This window comes from Eublepharis macularius, chromosome 12 (genome assembly GCF_028583425.1).
Source record: "Eublepharis macularius isolate TG4126 chromosome 12, MPM_Emac_v1.0, whole genome shotgun sequence".
NCBI lineage: Eukaryota > Metazoa > Chordata > Lepidosauria > Squamata > Eublepharidae > Eublepharis > Eublepharis macularius.
The window spans coordinates 79,682,295-79,695,109 of NC_072801.1; the positions used below are offsets into that span (position 1 = coordinate 79,682,295).

Below are 12,815 nucleotides of genomic sequence, written 5' to 3' on the forward strand. Positions count from 1 at the left end.
AATATATGCAATTCCAACCACGCATCATAACCGCAGCCACATCAAATAATAATATTCAGTACATCCGTCGGATGGCTTGGTCGTGGTTGGACCGCTCCTTCCCTTCTTAATTCCACGGGCGGCCCTTCAACAGTCTATCATTGGATGGAATTTTGTGAGGCACATTGTACATGATTCAATTATATAAGTGTTTTCTTTATTGTTGTTAGTTAGGTTTCACGAATTTCTCCTTAGCTTGAACCTCTGGAGCTTGCCTGCTGCTACAGCAGCCTAAGTCCATGCAGGGTACCACTTTATAGCTTTAGTTTTTTCAGTTAGCCCCTCAATGCTGAGGCCAATGCATCCCGGATCTCCACAGCCTCAACATCTTCCTCCTCACCATCATCAAATGGATGTTCCTCCTGCTCCTCTTCCTCATCTTCCATCCAGCCCGACTGGAAGACATCACCCCGTGTCTCACAGACATTGTGTAGGGTACAGCAGGCAGCAATGAGGGTTGGCAGAAATGAAACATCTGTATCATTGCGCTTGGTAAGGCAGCGCCAGCGCCCTCGCAGCCGTCCAAAGGCCACCCCTAATACCGTCCGTGCAGCGGCCGCATACTCATTGAAGCGCTGCTGGGCCGGCGTCAGAATCTCATTCCGATAAGGGCGCATGAGCCAAGGGAGGAAAGGGTATGAACAGCTGCCCAGCAGGTAAACGGGTATCTGGACTCCCCTGACAGCCTGGGACGCTCCTGGGAATAGTTCACCCTCTTGGGCTCGTTGATACAGCTCAGATGTACAAAGAACTTGGGGCTCTGTCACCCTTCCAGGGCATCCTACATTGATATCCCAGAAACAACCACGGGAATCTACAGCAGCCTGTACAACCACTGAATGCCAACCATGGCGGTTGTAGTAACCTGCAGCATTTTCGTTGGGTGCACGGATGGGTACGTGGAGAGATCCCAAGACACCAGCCAACTGGGGCAAGGGAAAGCCATTCCCCACAGCCACTTCAGCAGGGTCAGGTGGGCGCACGTACAATGGCGTGAGGATGCCCACAACGGCTTCGCAGACGTCACGCAGGATCTTGCAGACGGTTGAGCGTGACACGCCAAACAGCTGCTCTACTGCCCGGTACTCAGTGCAGGCTCCCAGGCGCCAGAGTGTCATAGCAAGGCGCACATCGGCTGGGATAGCACGGCGCATGTTAGTGTCCCGGCGCTGAATGGCATTTCGCAGCTGGGCACAGAGGTAGTCAAATGTACCAGGAGCTACACGGAAGTTCTCAACCCACTCCCATTGGCTGAATGCTTTGGCTCGTACAGTTTCCCAGAAGGCCGAGCTTCGCGCTTTGCTCCACAAGCGCCGTTCACGTAGCAAGTGTGGGAGGCTGCCCCCTCCACTGCTGGCATCCTGGCAAAGCTCAGCTGCGCCAGGGGCCCGTGCCAGCATTCGGCAGAGCCACAGGAAGGCAAAGCGTTGGCGTGAGCGGGCTTGGGCTCGGTGGTGGCGGGCAATCCGCTGCTGGCGGGCAGCTTCACGCAGGCGCCGTCCTCGCTGCAGGCGGGTGTAGTAGAGGAGGCAGAGGGCCACTGTGCCATGGCTGAGCGTGGGCAGCAGCGGGGCCTCTTGCATGTGGCTGGACCAAGATGGCTGCTGAGGAGAGGCAGCCATTTTGTCCCTTGGCCAAACTGAGCCGCAGAAAGGTGGGCAGAGGGCCAGAGTGGGAGGCGCATGCGCAGAGGCAGCCTTTCCGGGCAAGCCTCCTCATGAACGCGCGAACTCCGTCCAGGCGCCGCTCGTAATGGCGTTAGGAAGAGCACGCATGCGCATTTCTTAAAGGCGGCTCACATGATAAGCGCGGCTGGCGTGGACTCGCCCGGAGCTCCTGGGCATGCGCAAACGTGGCGGCGGTCTTTCAGGGCGCATGAGCGCGGGGTGTGGCGAGATGGAGGCGGGCGTTTCGCTCACTCCCGTTTCTCCGTTCGTCAAAATGGCGTTGGAGGCGCTGAAGGGCCTGATGGTCCCGCATCTCCTCCCCGAGAGCTGCTACGACGAGCTCTTCCTGCGCTTCAATTTCTTGCACAGTGAGTCGCCCCCCCCCCTTTTGAGGGTAGATTGTAGCCTTGTCGCTATGGCAACGTCGTCGGCTAGGCGGAAGGGCAGTCGGCTGCCATCTTGTAAAAGGGCGGAAGTACGGGCCGCCTTCATCCTCGTCAAGCAAGTGGGTCGGGAGGCATGTTAAGGGCGGGTGGAACTAAGGGCTTCAGCTTCTTACGCCATATTGGAAGCGGGCGGAAGGCTGAGTGTGCTTCTGTTTCGGTCTTCCATTTGTTATTCGACTCCATTAAGAAGGTGTTATCGAGTCGTGACCGACTCACAGCGCCCCCTCCACGGTCTTCCTCTGCCTAGCAACCCCCCCCCCTTCCTTGGTGGTCTCCCCTCCAAGCACTAACTGTGGCGGACCCTGCTGGGCATCCAAGCTTGGGGCTAAGCTGGGCTATTCGACCTGCTTCCCCTCCCTCCAAGTTTATATCAGCCTTTAAGGGAACAAAACCCTAAAAGGGTCCGGCTTCTGCCTGTCCATGATACTGAGGGGAAGCAGTCGGCGCCACGGTCGTCGTTTGGGGCGGAAGTGGAGGGCTGCCCTTGATGAATGTCCTGCCAGGTAAAGCCCCAACCTACTGGATGTCTGCCCGTCCTGCCGCAGGGAGAAGCCCCGGAGCCCTGCATAGCCTGGTTGGCTATGCAGGAGCAAAACTGGAGTCATGTCCTACCTCACAGGCCTGCTGTAGAGTCAAAATCAAGGACAGTTGTACATCATCCATTATAAACGGTAGTGATAACCAGTTACATTTTTTTGCCTTTCCTTTTTATTCCTTTTAGTTCCATGCCTCAAAATCCTGATCAGCAAGGGACTGGGACTTGCTATCGTTGCTGGCTCACTCATGGGTATGAGCATGTAAATCTCTCCTGCCAGAGGACTCGCTTGGGCTGCATCTGGAGAGACATTTTAGAGGAGGGCGGTTTTACATAGCTTGGGATTGACTGGAGTGGCTCAGTGGGAGAGCAAAAAACACCACCCCCATTCGGAAGGGCACCGAAGCTTCATCTCTGAGGAAGCCTCCCCACATTCCACTTACAAAAAGAAGCATGCTTGTAACCCCCCCGCCCCCCCTCACACACACAGTTTCTCGTGTCAAAGATAACTTTGCAAGACTCCCCCCTCCCGGCCCCCAGAAAAAACTCAAGAGCCTGTACAGGCAAAAGCTCTTGTGTATTTGATGCTTTCTTGCTGTGCAACAGCAGAAAGAGCCTTCAAGATGAAGATACACTTGACAAAGATGATTGTTCAAGAGTTGTGCTGCCAACCGTTCAAAATATACTTCAGACACTGAGGCAAGATCTGTCCGAGCCCCAGGCGTTTAACTTCTGTTGGTCCTGGGAAGGACCTCAGCCCGAAAGAATGGTAATGCTGTCATCACCCCAACAACCTTTTAACGAGTTATCCCTTAAAGCGCGTAGAGAAGGACAGTGGTTTACTGGGGTCAAGAAGCAGATAATCAGGCTCATCCCTGGTAAATGGAGAGAGGTGGAGGGCAGGATTCTTTCAGCTTGAAGGGGGAGCGTGGGTTACCTGGGGGGCTCCTGTCCCCAGATACGAGGCTGGAGAGGCAGTGGGGTTAGAGCCATTTCTCATCCGAGGCCAAGCCTGAGACTGTCACTGGCTACCAGCAGCACAGCATCCGAGGGACTGCCTTCTCTGGAAGAGAAGGATGAAGAAGCGCGCTACCAGGTAGTAGCTGAGGTAGACTGAACAATAAAGAAATTCCGGGGTGGTCTGTTAGTGCTGATGGATTTCTCCTCCCTGCCCCTTTTGTAGTGAAACTGCCGCAGATCTTCAAGATCGTGGGGGCCAAGAGCGCCGAGGGGCTGAGCTTCCATTCCATATTGCTGGAGCTCTTGGCCATCACTGGCACCATGGCCTACAGCATAGCCAACAGCTTCCCTTTCAGGTATGGTGGTGTGAGACACCAGACCGAGGCCCGCTTTTCTCCCATCCCAGTGGGACTACAGCCTGTGGGAAGGACCCATCTTGCCTGTTCTTTCAGGGCTGTTGCAGCTGCATCTGTCTGTGCAGCTCACAGTGGTTGCAGAGGAAACTGCGCGTTCTCCCACCTTGTCTCCAGACCCCTCATGACCATCTATCCTTTGGGGGGATCCAGCTGACAAGAAACCCTGGCCCAAAGTGGAAGGGGGAGTATGCTGCCCTCCCAGCTGCTTAGCTTCCGTTTGTTTTTGGGGGTGGAATGGGAGGTGTGTCTTGAGGAAGAGCAGCCTGCAAGGAATTCCGTGTTCTTCTGAGCTGCTGCCAACCTGGAAGGAGAAGCTTCCGGTAGAAAACCGGGGAGGGGGTATGTATGGCTCTGGTGTTAACCCTTGTAGAGTGTTCAGAAACATCGTCTCCTCTTTCTCCCCTATAGTGCCTGGGGGGAGGCTCTCTTTCTCATGCTGCAAACTGTGGCCATAGGATTCCTGGTGCAGCATTTGGGGGGCCACACAGGACGTGGTAAGTGGACTGTTTTGAGGTTGGCCTTCAGGTTTAAATGTACATGTGCAAAGGGGGGAAAGCATATGGGTGGGCTATTTGCTGGATGAAGAGAACAGCAAGAGGCGGAGCTTGTGCAAGACTTGCTCAGCCCCTCCTTGGTGGCTTGAGTTTTGCCCAAGATTTCCTGTATTTTTAAGTTTGTCATGTAGCCACAGGGAATAGAAGCTTGCTGCTCTTTTAATAAAAGAAACAAAGCCCGAGATTCTTTGTATGTCTATGCAATGTAGCGAAGCTGATTAGTTCTGGGTGCTGCCTCTTCTGGTACAAGCCAAGAGAGGACGTTGACCCACAGGCCTGGCACACTGTCCCATGATGCAACAGTACTGTGGCTCCCAGAAGAGTCGGATCCTGCTGGGAGCAAGGAGTGGGCTGAGGGCCCTGCAAACTCCCTGGTGTGCACAAGTTGGAGGGAGTGGCAGGGAGCATGCCGTGTGACACCTCCTCTTCCTCCCACAGGTCTGTCCTTCCTCTTCCTCTATTTTGGAGTCCTTTCCCTCTTGCTGTCTCCTCTCAGCCCCATGGCCGTCATCACAGTGCTTCAGGCTTCTAACGTACCTGCTGTTGTCATAAGCAGGGTAAGCATCCACCTTTGCTCCGTTTTGCTTGTCTAGATGGGGCCGTGTGGTTTCTTCCCTCACCAACAGCCTGCCTTTCATTGAGCTACAGCCAAGAATTCCACACGTAGGCCACCAGCGAGCTTTCTATTTCATTCATTCCATTTCATAGTGGTTAAGTTGCTGGTCTGTGAATCAGCAGTCTGCTGGTTTGAATTCCACTGCTGCCATGATCTCTGTGTGTGGCCTTGAGTAAGCCAGTCCTCTCAGCCACTGCTCCCCAACTGTATTATTATTATAATAATATTCGATTTATGTACCACCCTTCAGGATGACTTAACACCCACTCAGAGCGGTTTACAAAATGTTGTTATTATCCCCACAACAAAGCACCCTGTGAGGTGGGTGAGGCTGAGAGAGCTAGAAGCTGTGACTGACCCAAGGTCACCCAGCTGGCTTCAAGTGGAGGAGTGAGGAATCAAACTTGGTTCTCCAGATTAGAGTCCAGCGCTCGTAATCACTACACCAAACATGTGGGCATAATAAAAATAATACTAGCTCCAGAGGAGTTAGCCATGTTAGTCTGTAGTTGCAAAATAGTAGAGTCCAGTAGCACCTTTAAGACCAACCAACTTATTTGTAGCATAAGCTTTCGAGAACCACAGCTCTCTTCGTCAGATGCATCATCAGCTTTTGAGAACCACAACTCTCTTCATCAGATGCATCTGATGAAGAGATGCATCTGACAAAGAGAGCTGTGGTTCTCGAAAGCTTATGCTACAAATAAGTTGGTTAGTCTTAAAGGTGCTACTGGACTCTTTAATAATAATACTGACTTTGTATTGTCGAAGGCTTTCACGGCCGGAGAACGATGGTTGTTGGGGGTTTTCCGGGCTGTATTGCCGTGGTCTTGGCATTGTAGTTCCTGACGTTTCGCCAGCAGCTGTGGCTGGCATCTTCAGAGGTGTAGCACCAAAAGACTTGGTGCTACACCTCTGAAGATGCCAGCCACAGCTGCTGGCGAAACGTCAGGAACTACAATGCCAAGACCACGGCAATACAGCCCGGAAAACCCCCAACAACCATAATACTGACTTTGTTCACTGCTCTGAGTGGATATTAATGTCCAGAAGGGCGGTATATAAGCACATGGTTGTTGTAGTTGTTATGCTGATGTTCTTTCTTAGAAAGAGGTGTGTGTGTGAGAGAGAGAGAGAGATGTGAATGGGGGCTGCTGCAGGCTAAGGCAGACCCAGAACTTGTGAGCCCCTCTCTGGTCAGGAGGGACTGGGGCTGCCTGCCCTCAGAAACCGCCTCTTTCAGAAATGACTCTCTCTGTACTACACTTTTATCCCATTCTTCCTCAGAGGGGCTCAGAGTGGCACGCATGGTGCTTCCCTCTTTCATGACATGTACATAACATCCCTATGAGGTAGGCCATTCTGTCACTCACCAAACCATGGCAGAGTGGAACTGTTAGGCCTGGGTCATCCTGGGTCTCATCTGATACCACTATGCCACGCTGCCATTGTGCTGTTATTTTTGCACAGTTTCTTAACTGTAGGCTGACCTCAGTGCTCCAGAATAAAAGCTCAAAAGAACTGTGAATCGTTCATTTATCAAAACTGTGTGTAAAGAGTTGCTTTATTATTATGCTTTTTAGAAGTTTCCCAGTTGATTGTTTCCAGTAACAGTTCACCAAAAAGATAAACCAGCGAACGTCAAGCTTGACTAACGGAAGGCATTCTCCCCCTTCCCTGCTCTCAGGCCCCTTTCATACAGGCTTCTAAAATCTGTTTTGGCTTCTGAAGGGAAGCAGGTTTTTTGGTGAGGTTTTCTTACACCTAAAAGATAAAGTGCAGCAGCAATAACAAAGGATCGTTAAAGGTTTTGGAAGACGTAGATCAAAGCTTTGTTACCTGTGGAGGCAGCGCAGAGTGGTAAGCGGCCGTACTGCAGCCCAAGCTCTGCTCATGACCTGAGGACCTGAGTTCGATCCTGGCGGGAGCCGGGTTCGAGTAGCCAGCTCAAGGTTGACTCAGCCTTCCATCCTTCCGAGATCGGTAAAATGAGTACCCAGTTTCCTGGGGGTAAAGTGTGGATGACTGGGGAAGGCAACGGCATACCACCCTGTAACAAAAGTCTGCCAACAAAACGTCATGATGCGACGTCCCCCCCCATGGGCCAGGAATGACTCGGTGCTTGCACAGGGGACTACGTTGACATTTTCAGAAGCCAAACTAATCCATAGGAAAGGGATCCCTACAGTCCAGTCAGTGCTGGGCCAGTCACTGGCCAAGAGCTCTTTTGAATGGTCAGATGCCCGACAGCTGATGTCTTTCCATTTTACCCCCTTGAGGGGGGGGGTCATTCAAGAGCTTGTAATGTGAGCGTCTGAGACGACTCCGTGTCTGCTTGGTGCTGGGCCCTGGGCCAACGTACTTCTCTGCCTCTTTGCCTGCTAGGATTGCCATGGGGGGTGGCTGACTTTTTTAGGGCGGAAGGGGGGCCCAGATTTTGGGCTCTGAATAGTCACCGCATGCGGGGTCTGACATTCCTCTCCCAGCTCAGATTGGCTGATGGGCGGAGGGGGGGACGGTGTTGCTGGCCCGTGCCACTTTCTCAGGAGCTGGGTTTAGTTCCTCGCCTCCCATCTCCTGGAGGCTCCTGCAGGTGGCGGTGTGAGGGGGGACCTGATGGCTGCAGGCAGAGGCAGGCAGAACTCGAGTCTCCTCTTCTCCCCACAGCTCCTGCAGGCAGCTACAAACTACCGCAAGGGACACACGGGACAACTCTCGGCCATCACGGCCTCCCTGCTTCTTGCAGGGTCTCTGGCCCGGATCTTCACTTCTGTCCAGGTGGGTTGACCGTGAGCGCTGGTACGGCCGGAGGGTGAGGCAGAGAGGAAAGCTAAGCTTCTGTCTGCCCCCCTTGGTTAACTCTTCCTTCCCTGTTCCTTGGCATCTCTGTCCTGGTCAGCGTCTTTAGGGTGCTGCCAAGTGGCTTGCTGGGGACCTGCCAGTGAGGCGGCCTCTCCCTTCACCAGCTGCTCAAGTTGCCCTATTGCTGCAGGCCAGAAATGGAATTGGGGGGTGGAGCCTGCCACGGCAGCCGTCCAGCACCACTGCAAAGCGTTTTGCCTGCCTGGCTGGGTCCAGGGTGTGCTCCAGGGGCAGGGACTGAACTTGCCCTGCAGTGGGGAGGAGAGAGCAGGACGGACTTGTGGGTAAAGTGGGGGTGGGGGGGGGCTAGGCCTACATCAGATCACAGCCAGCCATTTTGGTTTTTGTTCACAGGAGACGGGAGACCCCCTAATGGCTCTCACCTACGTGGTCTCCTCAGCCTGCAATGGCATCATCGTGATGCAGCTCCTGTACTACTGGAACGTTCCTGTCGACAAGCACAAGGAAGAGTAGAAGGGGTGTGTGGGGCAAGGAGACTTCCGCTGCAGGGGCCGGGCCTGGCCGCTTCACCCCCACAGCGATGGGTTGTTCTGGGGTTTCTTGTGAGCTGAGGGAGGGGCCAGTGTGGCTGTTCCTTGGTGGGGATTACAGGGAACCTCTGCATCGGGCTGCCCAGTGGCTTCCAGGGGTGCCTGTAGGGAGAGAAGACTGTCTGGTGGGGGAATCCACCTGGGCCCTCAGAGCCTTTTTTAAAATTAAAGCACCGCTGTTCCTCACTGCAGTTGTCTTGTCTTGTCCGTCTTGGAGCTCGAGGCACTCCCTCTGCCGAGAACCCTGCCCCTCCCCATGGTGACTGTGCCGCCACCCCCCCCCCAGGACCAAAGGGGAGGAGGCAGGGTGCACTACGCAGGTGATCTTGCTGGGGGGAGGAGGGGGTGCCTGCCATCCCTGGGAGAGCTGCAGGGTGCTGCTTTAAGGGCGGAGGCTACTGCTGGCCCAGGACTAATTTTTACTGCCTCAAGGGAGAGGAAGTTTGTCCCACTGGCGTTAACAGTGGAGAGAAGCTTGATAGATAATTGCAGCCAAGGCAAAAGCGTACTGCCTTTACCCCCTTAAACCAGCCTCCACCAATTCTGGGGACAGAGGGAAAGAGTAGAGAAAGTGAGGGTGGGGGGCTGAAGGTCTCAGCCCAATTTGCTCTGGCGCCTGGCCTGCCTCTATTTGGTAGAGAGCACAGGCTGGGCGCTATGGAAAGACGCAACATTTTATCCCCACAGAACTCTGAGGACCCCGAGCCCCTTTCCTTGGAGGTGACCGTAGTCCAAGTCTTACATCTGTCAGGCCCTTGGAATTGCCCTGCAAACCATTTGAGCAGCGGCTTCACAGGGCTGGAAGAAGCATGATCAGTGGTGGGGAGGGAGTGTGCTTGTACATCGTCCTTCTGGATAGATTAGTGCCCCCTCAAAGCGGTGAACAAAGTCTGTTGTTACCATCCCTACAATACAGCTGGGGAGCTGGGCTGAGAGGAGTGGCTCACTCAAAGCCGCCTGCTGAGGTCAGGGTACGAGTGGGATTCAAACTAGCAGCTCTTCCCCCCCCCTGCCCACAACACAACCTCCGTTTGCAAGCACCAGGGAACTGCCTTTCCCTTAGAAAATGGCCTGCCCCAACCTATAGGAAGAAGTTCGGGGGGGGGGGGGTTGCCCTTAGTCTTCACAGCGTGGTGCAGAATGGATTTGGGGGGCTACACGGGGCCAGCGAACCTCACTGAGCTGAATGAGGAGTGGGGGAGGATTAAATCAGCCAGCTTACAATTTCTACAAACAAGTTTTATTTTCATTTTTTAAAGTTGTTTTTTTTTAAGTTACAAGATACGCTTCCCTTTTCCAAGGGCCCCTCTACCCAAGAATCCGAGAGAAACGCCGCCTTCCCCCTGGGCTGCAGGCAGGGGCTACTCCCCTCTTCCTGCTCCGGGGCCTGGAGTCTCTCCCTTTCACCAGGTACTGCCTTTCCCCCCTTCGTTTTCTTCATCCAAACCATTTTTCGCGGTACTCCTCTCCAAGAGCCCTCGAGCCACCGTCCCCTGCCACCGTCCCCCTCTCTCTCTGGCGTCAGAGATGTCTGAGGGGCACCGTGGTGCTGAAGCCCAGCGGCTGGTAGTGACGCGGAGGAGGGCAGTAGCTTTGTGGGGCAGCTGCCCCATCGGCCACCTCGCTGCTCTGCAGCCCGTAAGCAGCCAGCGTGTCCTGGAAGTCGCCGAGGGGATGGAGCTGAGCCCCATCTTGATTCACCATTGCGGTCACCCCAGTAGACGGTGGGCTGCAGGCCAGACTGCTGCAGAGACAGAAGGGGAGGGGGTCAGCACCTTCAGCAGCCAGCCTCGCTCTTCACACACAGGGCCGAGCCCCCCTCCCCCTTCTGAAAGGCTTGTGCAGCTGGGATTCTCTTGCAGCTGAACCGGGCACATGGGCACCCCCGTCCCAGTGGAAAAGAGGTCTTTGGGGCTCTCCGAGTGCACTGCCCGTTGCACAGCCAAGGCAAGTAGCCGGTGGTTCTCCAGAGCCAAAAGCAATTGGGGCCTGGGGAGATTCTCAAGCAAATTCTCCTCCCACAGGAGCCCCCCAGCTGCATGGGCCCAAAGGTTCCGCTGACCCAGGCAGACGACTCAAGCAAGCCCCGTCTCCCCCATCCCTCACCCGACGCCCTTGACAGCTGCCACTCGGTGGAAGGGTTGCCTCTGAATAGGGAGGTTCCATTGACACGTCCTGGCCAACGACTATTGATGGACCCCTCTCCCCTCCACCAGTTGATCTAGTGGGCATTTTGTATTGGTGAGTTCCATAAGTGAAGCACTTCCTTCTGCCTGTCCTGAACCTGCTGCCCTTCCATTGAGGACTCCTGATTTGCAAGTTGGAAAAAGGTGTGTGTGTGTGTGTGTGAGAATTTGGCCCCTAGAACTGGTGTTGCTAGAAGAGTGTTTTAAAGTATCAGTTCAAGGACAGCAGAGGCACATCTGGGCTGCCTCCAGGGGCTGGCCTGCTTTCCCACTGCCAGCCAGAGAAGCAGCACCTGCCCTGCCCCACCCCACACCTGCGGGAAGGGAAAGCTAATCCCCCCCAGGGCCTTTGGGCGGGCCAGGGCTACATTCCAGAGGCAGAGACTTGCTCTTCAAGTCCCTGCCAAGAGCCCCCAGACCTGTCAGGACCTGCCTAGCCCAGCATCTTCAGCCCAGCACACACACACCCTTCCCCTCAAAGCAAGGGGAAAGAGCCCCGGTGCCCAGCAGCCCTACAGGGCTTTGCTCCCCCCTTTCGATGGCCTGCAGCTCCTTTAGGTAGCGGCCCTCCCCAAGCCGGAACCGTTTGTTCTGCCACTGGATGGGTTCCAGCTTTCCTGCCAGGGCAGGTTGCAATGGGTCATGACCCCATGAGGCAGGGCCACCCTTTGCGTGTCTCCCAGGGATGGGTGGTGATGCACCCTGCCCCTGGAGAGCGCCCAAAAGGCTGGCACCGCAGGGGGCCACACCCAGCTCTCCTGGGCAAGACAGATCTCATCTGGGCCGCCAAGCCGGGGCATGGCAGGGCTCGAGCAGGAGGGGCGCCGCCTCAGCTCCTGGCAGCGCCCCTGCCCTGTGGGCCAGCGGGATCCCCGGCTCCCTCGGGAGGCAAGTGGGCGAGGGGCACGGCGTGCTCTCCCGCGGAGAGCGCCGCCCCCCCCCCCCGAGCATTTCGCTCGGTCCCGGCCAGTTGCCGGCGTCGCCCGGCTCTCCTGACCCCGCGCCCTCCAGGGCTCCTTCGTCCGGGCTCGAACGCGGCCACGGCAGGGAGGGAGCCCCGCAGCCCCCCTCCTCCCCAGCCAGTTCTACGCGCCAGTTCAAAGGCTCGAGTTCCGACACACACACACGCCCCTTGCGAAGCCGGAGGTCGCGCAGTCCAACAAGACTCGCAGGCTCCGAGCTTTGCAGAGGCGGAGCCCCCGGTCCAGACCGCCCGGCCGGCCCGCGGCCCCGCGCGTCAGAGGAGCGCCCCGCCTGCCTCGCCGTCTGGCGCCACTCTGGAGTGGAGCCGGGAGCCCCGAGCCGGCCGTCCGGAACGGCTCTGCCAGGCCGAGCCCGCCGCAGCCAGCCCCAGAGCAGCGCCCGGGCCGCGCAGGGCCGCCTCGGGACAAGTTGCGGGCCAGCAAGCAGCCCGGCGCGCGGCTCACCTGTAGGGCGCGACGCCGGCGGCCCCGCAGGCCCCGGGCAGCTCGTCGCGGGCGGCGGGGCAGGCTGCCGCGCCCGGGGCCCAGCGCGGCCCTCCCGCGGCGGGCGGGCGGCCCTTGCGCCGCGGCCGGTACTTGTAGTCGGGGTGGTCGCGCATGTGGCTGGCGCGGAGCCGCTTGGCCTCGTCGACGAAGGGCCGCTTCTCGGCGTCGGGGAGGCGCTTCCAGGCGGCGCCGAGGCGCTTGGAGATCTCCGAGTTGTGCATCTTGGGGTGCTCCTGGGCCATCCTCCGCCGCTGCGCCCGCGACCACACCATGAAGGCGTTCATGGGCCGCTTCACCTTCTCCGCCCCGCCGGCCCCCGGCGCCGCCGCCCGCGCGCCCAGCATCGTCCCGCGGCTCTCCGCCGCACGTGCCCCGCAGGCGCCTTTTATGCGGGCCGCGCCCGGCCCGGCCCGCCCCCCTCGGCCCGCGCCCTGGAAGAGCGGGGTGGGGAGGCGCAGGGCAGCCCTCGCGGGGGGACGGGCCGGAGCAAGCGGCGTCGCTCCCTGCTCCCGCG

The 12,815-nt window shown here is 57.0% G+C and overlaps 2 protein-coding genes across 2 annotated transcripts; one reads left to right on the plus strand and one right to left on the minus strand.

Moving 5' to 3' along the window:
- Positions 1-1,851: 1,851 nt before the first annotated feature.
- Positions 1,852-8,832, plus strand: MPDU1 (mannose-P-dolichol utilization defect 1). Its single transcript, XM_054995203.1, has 7 exons — positions 1,852-2,074; positions 2,874-2,939; positions 3,871-4,003; positions 4,472-4,557; positions 5,056-5,174; positions 7,901-8,011; positions 8,450-8,832. Exons 1-7 carry the CDS (start codon positions 1,882-1,884, stop codon positions 8,567-8,569), a joined length of 828 nt encoding a protein of 275 aa, XP_054851178.1. The 5' UTR covers positions 1,852-1,881; the 3' UTR covers positions 8,570-8,832.
- Positions 8,833-9,876: 1,044 nt separating this feature from the next.
- Positions 9,877-12,815, minus strand: SOX15 (SRY-box transcription factor 15). Its single transcript, XM_054995215.1, has 2 exons — positions 12,260-12,815; positions 9,877-10,390 (listed from the first exon to the last, which is right to left on the minus strand). The coding sequence occupies exons 1-2, from the start codon at positions 12,643-12,645 to the stop codon at positions 10,168-10,170; spliced, it is 609 nt and encodes a 202-aa protein (XP_054851190.1). The 5' UTR covers positions 12,646-12,815; the 3' UTR covers positions 9,877-10,167.

Bases quoted from the DNA above. Each gene is read 5' to 3' on its own strand.
- MPDU1 (XM_054995203.1), top strand. From the start codon at position 1,882: ATGCGCAAACGTGGCGGCGGTCTTTCAGGGCGCATGAGCGCGGGGTGT. The intron at 2,075-2,873 runs GTGAGTCGCCCC...TATTCCTTTTAG, and splicing joins GCGCTTCAATTTCTTGCACA to TTCCATGCCTCAAAATCCTG. The intron at 2,940-3,870 runs GTATGAGCATGT...CCCCTTTTGTAG, and splicing joins CGTTGCTGGCTCACTCATGG to TGAAACTGCCGCAGATCTTC.
- SOX15 (XM_054995215.1), bottom strand. From the start codon at position 12,645: ATGCTGGGCGCGCGGGCGGCGGCGCCGGGGGCCGGCGGGGCGGAGAAG. The intron at 10,391-12,259 runs GTGAGCCGCGCG...CTGTCTCTGCAG, and splicing joins GCCGGCGTCGCGCCCTACAG to CAGTCTGGCCTGCAGCCCAC.